Source organism: Branchiostoma belcheri, unplaced genomic scaffold, assembly GCF_001625305.1.
Source record: "Branchiostoma belcheri isolate BF01 breed outbred unplaced genomic scaffold, Haploidv18h27 scaffold360, whole genome shotgun sequence".
Lineage (NCBI taxonomy): Eukaryota > Metazoa > Chordata > Leptocardii > Amphioxiformes > Branchiostomatidae > Branchiostoma > Branchiostoma belcheri.
Genome location: NW_017803977.1, coordinates 45,861 through 64,867, shown reverse-complemented (window position 1 = coordinate 64,867; position 19,007 = coordinate 45,861). Strand labels below are relative to the sequence as shown.

At 39.8% G+C, this 19,007-nt stretch overlaps 2 protein-coding genes across 2 annotated transcripts; both read left to right on the top strand.

The window, feature by feature from the left end:
* The first annotated feature begins 264 nt into the window (after nucleotides 1–264).
* Nucleotides 265–6,969, top strand: LOC109476157. Its single transcript, XM_019777048.1, has 5 exons — nucleotides 265–584; nucleotides 751–863; nucleotides 1,089–1,374; nucleotides 1,725–1,964; nucleotides 6,834–6,969. Exons 1-5 carry the CDS (start codon nucleotides 265–267, stop codon nucleotides 6,967–6,969), a joined length of 1,095 nt encoding a protein of 364 aa, XP_019632607.1.
* A 952-nt stretch (nucleotides 6,970–7,921) lies between these two features.
* On the top strand, nucleotides 7,922–14,903 carry LOC109476156. Its single transcript, XM_019777047.1, has 13 exons — nucleotides 7,922–8,068; nucleotides 8,343–8,455; nucleotides 8,880–9,227; nucleotides 10,041–10,153; nucleotides 10,387–10,678; nucleotides 11,023–11,265; nucleotides 11,583–11,796; nucleotides 12,015–12,314; nucleotides 12,807–12,982; nucleotides 13,168–13,363; nucleotides 13,858–14,004; nucleotides 14,110–14,311; nucleotides 14,884–14,903. Exons 1-13 carry the CDS (start codon nucleotides 7,991–7,993, stop codon nucleotides 14,901–14,903), a joined length of 2,442 nt encoding a protein of 813 aa, XP_019632606.1. The 5' UTR covers nucleotides 7,922–7,990.
* The last annotated feature ends 4,104 nt before the right edge of the window (nucleotides 14,904–19,007 follow it).

Here is a 19,007-nt window from a genome sequence, read left to right as displayed (position 1 = left end):
ATTATCCCATGCAAACTATTATCCACTGCTCACGGAGTCACGTGTGCTATCTGCCTGACGTCACGGAAGCGGTGGGTTGCTCATTCCTCGACAAAAACTGGTGTTGTACAGTCGAAATTTTCGGTGAGTCCAATTTCTTGTGTTGGAGATTACAGTTTAAACTTGCTACATAATGACTTCTACCAACACAGATTAACTTTCAGGATAAAACTTATTTTCTTTTTAACTTTGAACAGATACGGTGAAAACGAAGTCCCTGACTCTATGACAGTACAAGGCATATACGACACAGATGTAGAATCCCACACCTTCAGCTCAACAGAAGAATACAGGAAATACCTTGCGGAGAAATCAGCCGTCACTTCTGCCAGTGCCATGTTCCAGGAAGAGATCAACAAGGCTTCTGGACACGTAGCAGTGGGTGGACCGTTTGGACTTGGTGGGTCAGCAGGAGTAGGAGGATCCAGCCAGAGTGGCACATCCAGAAAATCATCAGACTTCAATTCCAGCTCCTGTGCCAGCGCTCAGCTCAGTGAGAAGCAGACACAAGCATTCATGGCCATGCTGGAGATAAACATATTCAGGTGATAAATGATGATGCTTCTTTTACAGGTCAAATATACTCTGGATTACATTTTTTTCTGCACAGAATAATATCAGTAATAAACAGTCGAAAATGATGAATATTTAGGTTATTTAGCTATAAAAAAAGGAAATGACCTGTTAGTATTTTTGTTCTGTGATACCTAGATATGAGATCTTCATGGACGACGTGACGCCTGAACAGTTAAACGTGGGCTTCCTACGAGACTTTATTTCCCTGCCTGAGTCCTACTTCTCTCCCGGTGCAGAAATTATCTTCCGTAAGTGAAAAATACTCAGTTTAGTTATATCAAATCTATTTAGTTTATTAACTAAGGCAAATGCATTAAACTCAATTTCAATGTTTTAAAATGTTTATGACTTGTTAATTAATAGGGAAATGTAAATTATTGGTGATGGAACCACTACAAATTGTAATTATCTAAAACACGTTTACTGGTGGCTTGTTGTCTATAGCAATAACGGTAATATTACTTCTATTTCAGAAAACTTCTACCTCCGCTGGGGAACACACTACATCAAGTCAGCCAAATTTGGAGGCCAGCTAAAGATCATCAAAACAAAACAAGCTACACGGGACCTGTCGATGTCTGAATTTGCGACTAAAGCCGAGGCTGACTGGAAGATGACACTCAGCACATTCTCAGCGCAGGCGTCACAGACCAAGTCCAGTAGCTGGTGGCACGAGCACGAGACAAAGACTGAATCAAAACAGTCTTCTGGACAAGCAGCTTCTGATTCTGAATCACAGGCCAACAGACAAGAAGAGAAGCATGCTTAAGTCTGTTTATTTAATAGTTAAATATAGTCATGAATGCAACTTTATTATTATCAGTTGCAAATAAGGCCCGTTGTAGGTGCAAAATTGCATAATCTAGTATTTTTACAATGCCAATGTCATTATTATTCTTCCAAACGATCTTGTTTCGTTTTTAATGTTCAGTCTCATTTACTTGTGCATATAGACTTTGAAAGATCTTTGTTGTTAATTTGAAACAGATATGCATAACTAAAATGGGATCTTTTGTTTGATTTTAGAGATGATACTTGGTTTAGTTAAAATTATAATTTAACTTGTCAAAATCACAGATTGAGCTCAATATTTGATCTCTTCCATTCAGGTCAGCCCAGGAGTACAGTAATGAGGTTCTGGTGGTTCAAGGCGGAGACCAGACGATCGCCGCTGCCATCACGGAGATGTACACGACAGCCCTAACAACAGAGCTGAAGGACTGGTTAGAGTCCATTAACGACTACCCCAAACCCTTCTCCTTCGTGTTAAGGCTGGTCTCAGATCTACTGAACATCCCCTTCGTCTCGCTCTTCCCTGCAGGAGAGGAGGACTATGGTTGCTTTGGAAGGTAGGACTATACAATTAAGTATATAGTACTAAAAACCTTTCAACTAAACCTGCCTATAGTTAATGTAGAAGTAATCAAATGAAATGGTCGAAATAGACAGGTTACCACATTAAACAAGATGTATTATACTAGATATCTAATTGATATAGAGGAGTAGATTGTAGATTCAGTATTGTTTTTAAATCACGAAGTAGATAGTGCATGCACACATTCAGATAATGTACTTAGAACAATGACATTTTAACTATTTGATTTGTAATATGTGTAGTTTATGCTGTAACTTTATTCATAGTAAAACAAACGATTAATAATTAATTATCATCTTAGGGATCTTGAGACAGAAGTGGGAACTGGCCGGAAGTACTACACGCAAAATACAACAAAACCGGATGTTGGTAACAACGGATCTAAAAATGGAAGTGAACCGGTAACGGTTACTGAGATCCGTTATTGTAATTTTGAAAACCGTAAAGCCCTTGAAGACAGCATGAACAAGAAAAGGCTGTCGCTTCAACGTGCTGTTACAGTGTACCTAGAAGAGGTAAGGAGGATACTTATAACATTAACATTCTGCCTTTTTACAAATAACCTTAAACTCATTTTCTATTCTTATCATCTATTCTATTTTACATTTACCGCTACACATAGTATGGAATCAATGAAGGTTTCTAGATCTTAAATGGCTTTGAAATTCCAGTCCAGTGATGATCTAAGATATTAGAACATAGACATTACTAATTATGGGTTCACCACACCACGAAGTGGTGTGGTGAAACTATATTGCTTTTTCTGATGACATACGACATGGAAGCTGACGCGGGCCTTAAAACGCCAACATGCGTGAATAGACTTCAATATTCTAGCCACTGCAACTGTTTTTATCTAATTAAGATATTTTAGTATATGTAAATCCGATTTTGATTCAGTGCAATTCACACTGCGAATTGTACTAATATATCATGTATAAACTTGGAATGGATTTCATAATAAGGTCATTGTGTGGCTGCATCTATATACCTGATTATTACAGTTGTTAAAATCCATGTTAATTTTATAACTCAGATGCAAATTTATAAGCATTTTGTAAATCCCGTATTCTGCTTAGCATGAGAGAAAAGGGAAGGGGATTCTTCTTGCCGTTTAAGTAGTTTTCCAATACACACCGCTGGCGTCATAAACGCGTATTTAGAGAGACAACGGTTACCGCCTAAAGTTACCTGTCAGTGAACTGGATATAGAACGGTTCATTTAAACGAAAATAAAGTTGCTAAAATGCAAACAAAAATTATCTCAGATTGTGTTGTATGTACATAGTTAAAGTGATAGGGTCCTAAAGGATTTTGATCTTACATTGTCCAAACAGAAGAGAATTTAATTTTCAATAGATTCTGAAAAATGAGAAACGGGACTTACGAAATGCCGCATTGCACCTGCATGTACATGCCAATAATAACAGCTGTAGGAGCGGGAAGTATGCAAAATGCCCTTGCTGTCAATGTTAGAAAAACACATATCTCGTGAAGCTCCGTCGGCAGCTTTTAACTTCAATGTTGCATCTTCAATTTTTCTTTTGTAAAAGTAGAAGACACATGCTATGAGACAAAAGAAACCCCATGTTCATATCATTATTAGAATAACCGTGGTGTCCATTGTAATTTCAATAATTTTCAGTCCTAAATTGTTAGATTTTTGAGGGTCTCAGAGGGGGGTCCCAGAACTCCATAACGAAAAATATCTGGAGGGTTTTAACTATTTGGCTGTTAATAGTTCCTTATACCTATCTCACATACAAAGTATGAGCTGATTTGGCCGACCCCCATCTTCCCGCCTCTGCCTGGTTTTCTCATGCAATGACTCTTAACAATTTAATTTATGGTTTTCTAAATCCAAATTACAATATTTTGCGTGAGAAATTCCTATCTATTGGAATTTTTTTCATTCAACATGTCCTCATTTATTATACAAATGACCTTTAAATTAACACACACATACATATATATATATATATATATATATATATATATATATATATATATATATATATATATATATATATATATATATATATANCAAATTAGGGCGGCCATTACTGAAAATCTGTTTTTCGTCAATATCTCAGGAACTACTCATGGTATCAGAATAATTTTGGTGTCTATCCCCATGTTCTGAGGGATAACGAATGGAATTAAGCCATTTCAGTAAAGATCAAACCAGTTTTTTTGTGCTGAATATGCAAATTAAAGCCGCACAATAGGCAAATCAAGGTGGCCATTACTGAAAATCTGTTTTCCGTCAATATCTCAGTAACTACATATGATATTATAATATCTTTGGTGTCTTTCCCCATGTTTTTTGGAATAACTATTGAGGATAGGCCATTTCAGTGGAGATCAAATAGATATTTTTGTGCTTAATTTGAAAATTTAGGCCGCCATTACTGAAAATCTGTTTTTCGTCAATATCTCAATAAATCTCATGGTATCAACAATACTTTTGATATAATACACATACATTTGTACTATACACATGTTTTGAAGGCTAGATAATCAGAATAAACCATCCCAGTATTGATCACACCAAAATTTAATGCAAATTATGCAAAAACTAACCAGTATATAGCATGGGCGCCTGTACCTCTGAACACTGATAGGAATGTTAATAAATGATACAATCTGTTCAAAAAAAATATTAGACCCTTCATAAGCTCACACCTGTGCCTTACCAGCGTCTGTGTACAGGCAGAATAAAGCGCTAACTTGACGTCCTGAATTTTATGTCAGCGTGGCCCGCGTAGAATTTAAGTTGGATTCTTCTTGAGTCCCGGACAGGCCAAAGAAAAATAGCCCGGTAGCCGCGGGGTGTCCCACGGCTGAAAGTGTCAAAAACAGCCCGGGAACTACCCGCCAGGCACTTTTTTTTTACAATTGGGACAAAAGCTTAACAGATCTCCAGGAAGATGACCGGCGGCCGCTCAAAAGTGCACAGTCCTAATTAAGGCGGAGGATGGGACCCTACCACTGTCTTAGGGGGAGGACAAGCTTGTCAGGTGGGCAGAATACTTTTCAAAAAGTCTTAAACCGCTCAAGCCATACCTCAGTAGCATTAGTCTTTGATGAACACCTACACCCATTACCTGTTGAGATCGAGGACATCTCTGAAGCTGAAGTCAGTCACCAGGCATGAATGGCATCACTTCAGAGATGCTGAAAGCCGAGGGTGACTGTGTTGTGAGATGGATGCTTTTCTGATCGCCGTAAATCGCAAACGCTTAATAGAACCATAGCCGTCTTCCCTAGTACGCCTTCCCTGGAATATAAGCTGGCATTCAACGGCGATCACAGGGAAGTGCTGGAGGACTGGAAGAACGGATCAGTAGTTCAGCTGGAGTCACATTTGAAACGGGGCCTGCTCGGCATGTTCTCGGTGTAGACGCCGGCCGGCGTCATGAAGCCGAGCGTACGCCGGCTGCCAGGGTCACAATTGAATTTTCCTTTACGGCTCCCTGTCGGGGCGCTGAGGCGGCTTCTATGTAAAATTCACAAAATTTTGGTCCCCTTGACGACCGGTTTCTGTTGGGGACCCGTCCGGTGCCCAGTCAGTCTTCTGTCAGACCTGTGCGGGATGCAATAGGGTGCCGACTAGCTCTTGCATTCCGGCCGGGTAGCTACAGGGTCCCTGGCGGGGTCAAGGGGCGATCCTGGCAGGTCCCAGGCTGGTACGCCTGTGGCTGGTATGGTGGGTTCGGCCCTGCTGGTTGATGCGCAGACCCGTGTATGGTCACTATGACTGACTGATTATGTAACTATGTCGAGAACAGCACATTACCCTCTATATTGTCTATAACTACTAGTACCTTCTTCTGAACAATTCAAGCACAGAACAACACACGTGACGTCATAATCTTGGACAGGTGCCTGTGCATGACCCGGCGGCTAGGTTACGGTTTTGTCCGGTGAGGTTACGGGGTCGCTTCTGCGTACCTTGCCCGCCGGGGCCTGAAGTGACGTTAAGTTGAGTCAAATCAATTTGGCGATGTCGCGGGACCAAAAAAATAGGCCGTCCAGCCGTCGGGAACCCCGCCTATTGCCTTCCATGTCCCGTTCCGAATTCGGTAGTGCCAAAACACAGGCCAAAAACGAGCCGAGCGGGCCCCTTTCTTGAATTGTGACATACTATTAGGCTTAAAGTGTGTATTCCAAAGAAGGGAAACCTGAATGAATGTGATAACTTAAGGGAAGTGACAATTCTTTTTTATACAAGTGAAGGTGTATGCCAAATGCCTCCTGAACCGCATGAGAGATGCAGTAGGCAAGGTCTTCTGGGAGCTGCGAGCAACAAGCTAGCTTTCGCTCAAAAAGATCCTGTGCTGAGCAGATCTTCACCCTGCGGTGGAGGAAATGTGCTGAACTGCAAACCCCTTTTCATTATAGCTATCAGATTCATTTATTTCTGCAAGGCGTTTGATAGCATCTAAAGTCCCTCTTTATCGTGTACAGTTATGGACTGCCAAGTAAACTTATGTATGCAGTTAAACAGATATACTGAAACTCGAAGTGTTGTGTACGGACGGTTGAAGGAATCTAGATACAGCTGGTGGTTTGAAGACGGATCCTCCAAGGTTGTGTCCTGTCACAGATCCTCTTTCCCGTGGCTATCGACTGGGTACTTGGGAAGCAACAGGAGAAAAGGGCCGGGGGTAAAGTGGGTTCCAGAGACAAAGTTTGCCGACCTTGACTTTGCAGACGACATAGCGGAAAACGCCAGAGATCTCCAACCCCTAGTGACCAACATAGTCCGTCTGCAGACAGCATTGGGCTCAGCATTAGGGCCATCAATTAACATGCTGATAGGGACACACGCTCCTCTTAGAAGTGTGACCATTGACGAGAACAAATTGAAAGTGGCGGAGAACTTCACCTACCTTGGGAGCTCCACCAACAACAAGGGTCAGATGGACAATGAGCTAGACTGTAGACTTGGAAAGGCCTCAGCAGCCTTCAACTAGCTTGACTTTGAAACCTACTATGTGGAAATCAGCCAAGAAAAGAGAAAAGAGACTGGAATCACTGCATGCTTCTGATAGTGAATGCGTGAGGAAGATCTTTTAAGATCTTCCTCACGCATTCACTATCAGAAGCATGCAGTAAAAGTATCAGACGACAGGACTTCATACCCAACACAGATATATGAGCCAGAGCTAACCAACAGCCAGTGTCTACAATCATACGCAAGCGGCGTTTCATGCAAGAAGACGTCTGCCATCTAGACTTAGGTAAACTTGTCTTTCAATATTGAACAGGTTTTGGGTCAGATAAACTATACCAAGGCATGTGCGTTTGCATGGAACATGGGTCGGAATTAGGACTCCTCCTTGCTGGCAGCCAGGTGCGTCAATAACAGACAAGGCCCAAATTTGCATATGTAGCAAAAAATAATGGTTCTATCTTTACTGAAATGGCTTAATTTAATTCGTTATCCCTCAAAACATGGGGATAGACACCAAAATTATTCTGATACCATGAGTAGTTACTGAGATATTGACGAAAACTGGATTTTCAGTAATGGCCACCTTAATTTGCATATTGTGCGAATTGCCCAAGGATGACAGAGTGGCATCATTCAGATTCTGAAAGAGCACACCTCAGAGATATAGAAACAACAAAAAAACTTTGTATGGACCGCATTGCAAGGTTCTTCAAAAATCGGGGGTTTGGCAACTGGACTACAACATGCATTTTCCCAAACAGATAGCGTATACACTTAAAATATCACCAACGGTGGTTCAAACATATTTTGCTAATTTTTTTTTTATAAAAATGATGTTGAGAGATCATTACCTGTATAACACAATATGATAAACGTCAATAAAGCACATGCATTTCATTAAAATCAGATGAGGACTTAAGATCAAGTATGCTCATATCACAGAATATGATTTTTTTGTATACTTAAGAGATGAAGACAAAGGCAGTTCCGGTGGACAGGCAGCAGCCTACACCTACCCAGCCGGACTAGGACCAGTTCTGATGAACGGCTGCTTCGGGACAGGTTATAAAAATGGAGACCCCTGCTGGGAGGCAAAGATACCACTGGAAGGCTGTCCGGTAATTAAGTGCTTTGTCTGTCTATCTCTTAGAAAGCATTTTTATAATCAATGTATCTGTGAAACTAATCTCAATCTGCCTCTGTATTTTAATTTGATTTTTGTATTATGAATCATTGCATTGAACGGTAGACATAAACCAAAACTGTCTGCCTGCTTTGTGATAATGATTTCCTTCGCCATGTTTAGAAAGCTTTCCAATTTACAACCTTTTATTTCGAGCTATTTTGCATGTATCTTGGACACGAAAGTTGCTTAACCTTTTCAATAAACAGAACCTGATAGACGGCGCAACCTACCTCGGTGTCGGGTTTGACGGAAGAGGCGTGTACTCGGCTGAATCTAGGAAGAAAAGTGTCATCCAGAGATCATGTAAAAACTTGCAAACGTAAGTACTACATACTAGTACTTATTTTTATTAAGAAATTATTTGGACCCCTACTGACAACTAATTACTTTATGATATCAACCCCTAACCTGAATTTTACGTAAAGTGTAGCTTGCTGATAAGTAAGTGCTTAAAGGAATCTGTAAGGTAGTTATAGCCAGACGAACCCGATTATTCTGACACCACCTCATTACCTACATTTAATTACCTATTCTATTATTTCATTTGATCATTTAGGCACAGCTAAAGATAAAATTCTCAAGTCAAATGTACACTAATGTGTGTGTGTGAGTGCAGAATTCAGATAATTAAAAATCAAGTGAAAATACTAGAACACTGAGTAAAAGAAATGTTATTATTAGGAATATTATAATATATCTAATATCGAACAGTATACGTAGTAACTTCTTTTGTATTTGAACAGATACGGTAAAAATGAAGTACCCGACTCTATGACAGTACAAGGCATATACGACACAGATGTAGAGTCCTACACCTTCAGCTCAATGGAAGACTACAGGAAATACCTTGCGGAGAAATCAGCCGTCACTTCTGCCAGTGCCATGTTCCAGGAAGATATCAACAAGGCTTCTGGACATGTAGCAGGGGGTGGAGCGTTTGGACTTGTTTGGTCAGCAGGAGTAGGAGGATCCAGTCAGAGTGGCACATCCAGCCAATCATCAAGCTTCAGTGCCAGCTCCTCTGCCAGCGCTCAGCTGAGTGAGAAGCAGACACAAACATTCATGGCCATGCTGGAGATAAACATATTCAGGTGATTAATTATGATGCTCCTTTTACAGGTCAAATCCCTGTTATTAAATTGCTAACTACGTTTTTTTTTCCTTAAAATTATAGTACCAAATACCAACTAGAGTTCAGCGATCTTATACCTTTGTCAAGTGATGTTATCATTCATGGCTAAGAAATTATAGATTATTTCCCCAGATTGCGTAAATAAGATCCTTAATTTAATGAGTTCTATATATTGATCATATCCTACACCAAAATACAGTCTTTTTGTAACAAATGCCATTATAGCATTTCCTCATAAATAATGCAAATCAAATGCTTATTTACATATTCGATATCTGCCTGTGTTTCTCTCGTTTTAACTACATATGTCACAAGATTGAAAAGTCCTTTCATGTAATCCGGCTGATTTATAGAATTTGCTCATTTATTATGCAAAGTACATACATATTTTCATAACAGTAATAACATTATGTTAGGCATCACTTAAGCTACCTACGTACTAAAAGTAACAACGATCCTTCAGTCGGTTCTTGAGTTATCCGCCTTTAAACGTTTTAAACCATGCCCCTGCAGTTCCAGAGCTGCAGTATAATTATGCTGAAGCCGCCAGAGGGCCCAAAATCTAATTGGTTTGAGGTCTCATCAAGACCTACCCGCCTTTCAAATACATTAAGCCTTCATGGGCTATCATCGTTTTCACAAACAAACACAGACAGACACACAAACGCCCCAGATAACATAACCTTCTTGGCAAAGGTAATGAGGGATTCGGGGGCTATTTACATTTGAAAATTGAATGACCTGCTTCTATTTTGTGTTACGTGATCTCCAGGTATGAGATCTTCATGGACGACGTGACGCCTGAACAGTTAAACGTGGGCTTCCTGCGAGACTTTATTTCCCTGCCTGAGTCCTACTTCTCTCCCGGTGCAGAAATTATCTTTCGTAAGTTGAAAATATTTCGCTTAGCTATATCAAATCCATATCATTCATGAACTAAGGAATATATATAAAACAATTTCAATGTCATTGTATTTTTTTACTTATAAATCAAAGTGAAGGACACATTACTGGTGATGAAACCGATACAAATTGTAATCTTCTACAACACGTTTATTGCAAGATGTTGTCTATAGCAAGACCGGTTATATTACATATTCCTATATATTCCATTTTAGAAAACTTTTACCTCCGCTGGGGAACACACTACATCAAGTCAGCCAAATTTGGAGGCCAGCTAAAGATCATCAAAACAAAACAAGCTACACAGGACCTGTCGATGTCTGAATTCGCGACTAAAGCCGAGGCTGACTGGAAGATGACCCTCAGCACCTTCTCAGCGCAGGCGTCACAGACCAAGTCCAGTAGCTGGTGGCACGAGCACGAGACAAAGACTGAATCAAAACAGTCTTCTGGACAGGCAGCTTCTAATTCACAATCACAGGCCAACAGACAAGAGGAGAAGCAAGCGTAAGTCTGTTTATTTAAGAGTTAAATATAGGCATGGATACACATTTATTATCATCAAATGCAAATACGCTCTGCTGTAGGTGCAAAATTGCATAATCTAGTATGTTTACAATGTCAATGTCATTATTATTTTTCCAAACGATCTTGCTTCGTTTTTAATGTTCAGTCTCATTTACTTGTGTATATAGACTCTGAAAGATCTTTGTTGTTAATTTGAAACACATATGCATAACTAAAATGGAATCTTTTGTTTGATTTTAGAAATGATACTTGGTTAAGTTAAAATTATAATTTTACTTGTCAAAATCACAGATTGAGCTCAATATTTGATCTCTTCCATTCAGGTCAGCCCAGGAGTACAGTCACGAGGAGCTGGTGGTTCAAGGCGGAGACCAGAAGATCGCCGCTGCCATCACGGAGATGTACACGACAGCCCTAACAACAGAGCTGAAGGACTGGTTAGAGTCCATTAACGACTACCCCAAACCCTTCTCCTTCGTGTTGAGGCTGGTCTCAGATCTACTGAACATCCCCTTCGCCTCGCTCTTCCCTGCAGGAGATGTGGACTATGGTTGCTTTGGTAGGAGGTAAGACTATACAATTATGTATATAGTACTTTTCAACAAAACCTGCCTATAGTAAATGAAGAGGTAATAAAAAAAATAGTCTAAATAGACAGGTCACCACATTAGATAAGATGGCTTTCACTAGATACCAAATTAATATCTAGTAGTAGATTGTACATTTATTTAGCCTTGTTTTTAAATTACGAAATAGTGCATGCAAGCATTCAGATAATGTACTTAGAACAATGGGATTTCAACTGTTTGATTTGTAATGTACGTAGTTTCGCTATAACTCTATTCATAGTAGAAAACCGATTAATAATTGATTATTATCTTAGGGATCTTCAGACGGAAGTGGGAACTGGCCGAAAGTATTACACTCAAAAGACAGTAAAACCGGATGTTGGCAACAAAGGACCTAAAAATGGAAGTGAACCGGTAACGGTTACTGAGATCCGTTATTGTAATTTTGAAAACCGTAAAGCCCTTGAAGACAGCATGACGAAGAGGAGGCTGGCGCTTCAACGTGCTGTTACAGTGTACCTAGAAGAGGTAAGGAGGATACTTGTTACATTAACATTCCGCCTTTTTACAAATAAACTTAAACTCATTTTTAATTCGTATCAATTATTCTATTTTATATTTACTGATACAAATAATATCGAATCCTTGAAGGATTCTAGATCCTAATTGGCTTTGAAATTCCAGTCCAGTGATGATCTAAGATATTAGAACGTAGACATTACTCATTAAGCATGTTTTACCTGTAGGGTCGTCTCCTGAGTTCAGACTTCCACCTGCCCGCTGGAGAGGCAGGCTGTGAAACCGCCATGTTGGCGTTCCTTCAGGAAGACAACACCGGCGTGCCCACATGGGAAGACATGACCGGGGGAAAGGAGTTCACGGTCGTGTTTGACATGCCGTACGACATCCCGGGGATTCTTCTGGCTCAAGACGTGCTGACACTTAAGTTCAATCGTCACAAGTGGTTCTCTACCAGGAAAGGGTCTGTACCACATCTGTATGATGGCTACAAAAACGGGGGAAGCAATGACGTCCAGGCGAAAAAGGTAAACAAATCAGAACATACAGAACACGGTGCATTCATTTCGTCACCTAAACAGTCTTTTAACAATCTTCAACCTTCTTATAACAGTTTTTAAAATGTTAGTAAAATGTTGAAGATTGTTCCAATACAAAGATTACACAGAGATCAAATTTCCAACGACCACTATCGCCTTCATCAGGACACTCCAGCCATCACAGAGACGGTGGACGATATAAACTGCCTGGTGCTTTTGAGCTATTGCTTACGTCACGTATCCGTAAAGTCTCGTGTGATTAAGGTCACGTGTCTGTATATCGCAACTCTCGCGAGATTGTGTATTAAAGTGATTGGTTATTAATTATCCCGATGAAGGCAACAGTGGTCGTCAAAAATTTGATCTTTTTGTAATCTTTGTATTGGAACAAAGTTCATCATTTACTATGATTACTACCAGCACAGATGAACTTTCATGATATTACAAAATTCAGTTCTACATGACTTGGCGATTTCGCAGGTCAGCGTTCAGGGGCTTGTCATGACGTATGATGAGGGAACAGGTGTCTTCACGGTGACGGATGACGACTTCACAGCCTCAGCTACACTACTGACAGACATACCACAGTGGCTAAAAGGTCGTGACGTCGCCAGAGCCGAGTACAAACAACTACTCAACCACTTAAGCCAGAAGAGGTAAGTAAACCCACTTCCGATTAAATACTACCAATATGGGATTTAGTGGCCTCACAAAGAACAATTCATTTTAAATACACATTGAATTAGAAATGAAACATTTTAAGTAATATAAATAACACGTTGATAAATAATAATACTATGATGAATGTAGAATTGTTAACATGTTGGCTGCTCTTCTGCAGTGACACAGTTGGAGACATACCGTGTAGCATCCAATGGACCAACGCGCATCGCTTTGATCCGACCGATGGAGGAAAGTGCATCCACTTCACTGCAGCATCAGAAGGCGACATCTTTGTTGTGTTTGCAAGCATCCCGCAGAACCATGAGACCTGGATATATGTACAGATAACACCTGAAGGAGTGGCACTTTATAAGGTCAGAACGCGTAGTCATAGTTTTCTGAATTGTAACGTGAGGTACCTTAACCTGTCAAGGTTTACTAACATACACAACGTATTTTACGACAATTAGGATTAGAGTAGAATTTTGTCTTTCTTTCTATATATATTCTTCTTCTTGAGTAGCATTCACTAACATGTAGTTTTGTTCGGAGTCACGGATTTGTAGGTCACGAATTTTTTTAAAGGCTGAGATATGCGCATCAGTCTGAGCATTAGATATTTAGCTATTCATCCATGGGACAAAAAGGTAAGGAGGATGTCAGTAGTTTAAGATATCAGCATGAAGCTATTCCGTAGACTATTTACAGAGTTGTATCTGGAGCAGACACTTTCCTGAACTTATCAGGAATGTATTTTCCGATACATTCGGTTAAGATATTGTAAACTTAAGTATTACTAAAGTTACCGCTGTGCACGGCAATGTGTAATGGGACTAACAGTAAGAACATGTTTTATACAAACATGTAGGCACTTCGGCTACAAACCACCCAGCTGAATGACAACGCCGGCGGCCTGGGTTCGGCAACCCTGTACCAGTCGTACTTTGTCTGTGTGACTGAAGATGTGGACGACACGACATCAGTCATTCAATACGGCAAGACGCCTGACAACGAGGTGTGTATATATAGTTCAAAATTTAGGCATTCGTACATTGACAGAAAGGCATAGTTTTTTTGGACAAAACATTATTAATATGTTTTTTTACTAAAATTATGATAGGAGCGTCCCCACGTCTGGTTGAGTTTTACATTCAACGAGGTGGCGTCCCTGCGGTACTATTCCTTCGGCAGTGGGGAGTCTCCTGTCAAGGTGATGGGACTGTCACTGCTGGACAAGCCGGCAAAGGACTTCATCATCTGCCGGGAAGGGACGGAGATAATCAACGGAGTCTGTCAACAAAAATGTCACTCCGAGTGCAACGGTACGTTCGCCTTTGATTTTTGATTTAACCTTGCTTGCTTGTTTTGTTGCGCTACGTATACCTAGTCAGCTATTAAACCTGAATGATTGCTTATACTAGCCTTGAAAATTATCAAAACGGTGATCACATGTGCACTGCAATCATACAGACATGGAATCTTGTGTGTTATTTAATCCTGCAGTCATCATTAAGTGTCAAATTTTACCAACATTTTCAAAGTTTTTTGTATGCTTCATTTCTTTTGGTATTGTTTCAATTGAAAGCAATACACTAAAATACATTGCAGCGACTTGTACATAGTACAAGTCGCTGAATTATGCATATTAGGCAGTTACAAGAAATGAATAAAACACTTGATAAAATCTATAGAAACTACTATACATTGCAAAATAATTAAAATAATTAGACAATAATCATAATAAAAATTACCACACACTGATAGGTTACCTGACGTTGTTCAGAAGTGCAGTGAAGTATGGAATGGGGCTGTTTTTATATCTATTGGAACTTGCCATCGGAATACAGAGCTGGTTATTGCCCTTTAAATTTCTGTTGTGAACATCTTTCCGTAGCGGGGGCAACCAGTTTCTAAACGTCGGCGAATTCAACAGAGATTTGGCAAATTTAAGGCTTAGCGATTCTCGTCTAGTTTTCAAGGTACAGAGGCCAAAATGGGAAAGGGCTTCATCATAACATGAGTATTGAGGGCCTAAAATTATTCTTAGAGCACGTTTCTGTATTCGTTCTAATTTATCGGATTGTTGATGTGTTATATTGGCATTCCATACAGGGGCAGCATATTCAACGGTTGGTCGTATGTATAATAAATAGATTTCGCAAAGGTCGTTGATGGGAAGGCCGAAACGTTTTAATTTCTTTAACCAGTAGAGTCGTGAGCTTGCTTTTGTCGTAATGACCTCTACGTGCTTATCCCATTTCATATCCGCTGTCAACCACAGTCCAAGTATGCATGCCACTTCTGTATGCTCAAGGACTTTACCATTAAGAAGGATATCGGGGGGAGGAGGAGGGTCATTAATAAAAGTGATGTTCATTATTTTGCACTTATCTTCATTTAGTGACATATGATTTTCTGACGACCACATTTCAAGTTGATTAACCGATGTTTGCATCGAGGTTGGTACACTTAATAATCTGCTTTCCTTTAAAGTCAGATCATCTACGTATTTCCATCTATCCACAAAGGATTCCATTGCCTCATTTACAAATACTAAAAGAGAACAGGCCCTAATTTGGTTCCCTGAGGAACTCCTGATGAAATACTCTCCCAACCAGAAGTTGCGCCTCTGTACCGAACACACTGTGTACGTTCACTTGAGAAAATTCACTTATCCATGGTACAATAGAAGTACGTACACCACAAGTTAACAGTTTATGGATTAATACTGTATGATCAATTTTATCAAATGCCTTGCTAAAAATCTGTTAACAGGACAGTCTGGATAGTTTTAGGGGTGTCAGCGCCAAGAAGTATTGAGTCAACCAGACTAGTGAGGTAGTGAACAGATGATCGCCCCCTTCTACTGCCATATTGGTTAGGGTCAAGCACGTCGCTTATGTCAAGAAGGATCCATTTTGTGATAAAAGATTCAAACGTTTTTATCAAGATAGAAGTGAGTGATATGGGACGCAGATTTTCGACTGTTGCAGGACTTTTCTTTGGAATGGGTGAAATTATGGCTTCTTTCCACTGTTTGGGTATTCGTCCCTCATCCAAAGAGCAGTTGAAAATATGTGCCAATATATCACTCAATTTAACAGCAAAGGTTTTGACAATCTTGGGGGACAGATTATCGGGACCACAGCTTTTTCTTGCATCAATGCGTTTTAAAATTTCGTAGACCTCCCAGGAATGTACTTGTGGTGGTCTGGAAGGAGAAGGTAAGTAAGATGGCAATGATTCAGGATCTAAACATGGAAGTTGGTTAACGATGTCTGAAAAGTGACGGTTGATCACATCAGCAATCTCCTTGTCCGTTAAGGACGTAGCGCTGGGGACAGAAACTGATAAGCTACGCCGAAAATGTAGTATATTTCGTAGATGCATGTGCCACTTAGCTGGGTTCTCCTTCTTAAGCACCTGAATCTTACGCAAATAATGTCTTTTCTTTGCCTTCACACACAAGCGATTCACATTGTTTCTAAGCTTTCTATACAATGGCATATTTCCAGAGTGAAAAGCCCGCTGTCGCTTCTTGATAACAGCTTTAATTTGGGGAGTAATCCATTCTTTGTCAGATTTGTGTTTCACAAAGGATTTCATTGGAAAATGTTGATCTATTTCTGAATGAAGGGTTTGATACAATATATCTACTTTTGTTTGAACATCAGGGGCATCAAAAACTTCTGTCCAGGGGGTGCGAGGAAATCCACCGACCGAAAGAGCGCACTTCAGAGTCTTTAAAGGAACGAAATTGTGTTCTTATTTTAGAATTAACAGGTATATGATCACAGGGAGACCATATAACCGTGTTGTGGTCACTCGTTCCCAAGGGCTCTTCGACACGAGGAGGGTGATAAAAGGGATACAAATTAGTAATGATTAGATCAAGAATGGCATCTCCCCTGGTGGGCTGTTTAACAAGTTGTTTCACCTGGGCTCCATGTAGAACATTAGTAACATCGCATCTATTAAAATCCCCTAAAACACAAATCCCAGCAAGTGGATACTTGGTGTTTATCTTATCAACGCTGTCTATGAGATGTTTGCAGAGCAATTCCTGGTATGAAGACGCTGGAGGGTGATAGACAGCACAAATGGCAATATTAGAAATCGAACGAGGCGACCAATTAGGTTTGAGTAGTACCCACAGACACTCAAGTTCTGTGGGTACTTCAATAAAATTAAGAGTCTCCGCAGATATATGATCTTTAAGAGTCATTGCACGAGAAAACCAGGCAGAGGTCGGAAGATGGGGGTCGGCCAAATCGACTCAAACTTTGTATGTGAGATAGGTATGGGGAACTATGAGCAGCCATATATTTAAAACCCTCCAGATATTTTTCGTTATGGAGATCTGGGACCCCCCTCCGAGAGCCTCCGAAATCAGGTAATGTATGGCTGAAAATTACTGAACTTGCGATGGCTGCACTGATGATTCTGATAAAGATATGGATAAAACGTTTATATTACCACATAGCATAGCTTTTACTTAGTTTTACAGACCAAAAGTTCAAGAGGACACCTTGAAGTTAAGAGGGAGTGACAGGGGGTTACCGGAACCAATGAAAGCATAATTTTCATCTCTATGCATTTTTAGTCATCTTTAAGGCGCATTATCTCATATGGGCAGTGGCTTTGGTGAATGGTTTTACTGTGGTTTGAGAGAGGAACATCTACTGATGCAAAAACAAGCGTCGTTGGTTTGGGCCATACATAACGCGAGCCGTGACTGGGGGGTCTTTATGGGGGATTTTCGGGTTTTGGACTGTACTAAATCGGGCAATGACTTCTCCATACTGGGTACACTTTGGACAATGTGGGCATGTCGATGTGTAATAATCATTAGTCAATTATCGAAGAAGCTTTGATGAATTGGGGATGTTGATTTGGGCTCTATATGGGGGATATGGGGATACCTGTAAATGGAACTAGGCCAATTTTACACATTTTTATTGCTTTCTGTTAGCTGAAGATAGCAAGTAAGTTCCTTGGTAAATTATTATGTGCATTAACGTTGTGCTAGATAATGAAAGGCTCTGCATGGGGTTATGAGGACTCCACGAATGGAGATGTCATTTACATGCCGCGTGGAAGTAATGGTACTTCGAGCATACTGTTATTTCACTCAGAAAAAGGATAACAATTAACAATCGCGTGCTTAAGGCTAGTACCTAAACTTTTTTTCAATCTAGATCAGTAGAGATATGCTGTATAGACATTTACTACATAGTAGTACACTGATGGTATGTTACTATACTTGACCATTTTTCATCATACCTAACCAAAAAACATTTTTTAAAAACCTGTATGATATTAATAATGAAAGTTTATTACAAATTCATGCCCAAGGGCTAATTGAAAGAACAGGATAACAAAAATAAACAGTAAAAATGATAATAAGTAATGTTAATGCCACTTTAGATACACATTTGTAGTTATTGTTGGTTTCATTTCCGTGTACAGTGGAGTATAAAATGACTGACATTTTGCGAGATGTATGAATTGGGAGGTGTTATTAGAAATGCAGTTTTTTGAAGGCTGGGAAGGTAAATAAAGCTAGGGAACATTTTGGTGACCATTTAGAATAACTTATCCCTTTAAGTGCTATAATTAATGAGGACAATAGCAAATAAAGTGCATTTCATCCTCCACTGCATGATCCTGTGCAATATTTAGTAATACATATTCTGTTGTTTTTTAATAACAGACAATTGTTTGTATGTACCCTTTTCTATTTCTAATGTATGTGCGCTAATATGGCTGATCTAACATCGAAGTCTTTGATGTGAAGATAACATTCCATTGTGTATACAGGTTTCAGATGTCTATAAAATCTTCGCTTACCGGCATCAACAGAGAGATTATAAAGAAAGGTTTGGATATACATGTCAGAAAGTCTACTTCTAAGCAATGTACATAATTATGTGTTGCTTATCGACATCAACGTTGTCGTTATGCCAGATATATGAGAAGCCACTCCGGTCAAGTATTTCTTTCACATGGTGTAGCAGA

What these genes read in the sequence shown, in the direction of transcription:
- LOC109476156 (XM_019777047.1), top strand. Translation starts at nt 7,991, where the DNA reads ATGAACGGCTGCTTCGGGACAGGTTATAAAAATGGAGACCCCTGCTGG. An exon ending in TCATGTAAAAACTTGCAAAC is followed by an intron (nt 8,456 to 8,879) that starts GTAAGTACTACA and finishes GTATTTGAACAG; the next exon opens with ATACGGTAAAAATGAAGTAC. An exon ending in CGGTGCAGAAATTATCTTTC is followed by an intron (nt 10,154 to 10,386) that starts GTAAGTTGAAAA and finishes ATTCCATTTTAG; the next exon opens with AAAACTTTTACCTCCGCTGG.
- LOC109476157 (XM_019777048.1), top strand. Translation starts at nt 265, where the DNA reads ATGACAGTACAAGGCATATACGACACAGATGTAGAATCCCACACCTTC. An exon ending in CTGGAGATAAACATATTCAG is followed by an intron (nt 585 to 750) that starts GTGATAAATGAT and finishes TGTGATACCTAG; the next exon opens with ATATGAGATCTTCATGGACG. An exon ending in CGGTGCAGAAATTATCTTCC is followed by an intron (nt 864 to 1,088) that starts GTAAGTGAAAAA and finishes CTTCTATTTCAG; the next exon opens with AAAACTTCTACCTCCGCTGG.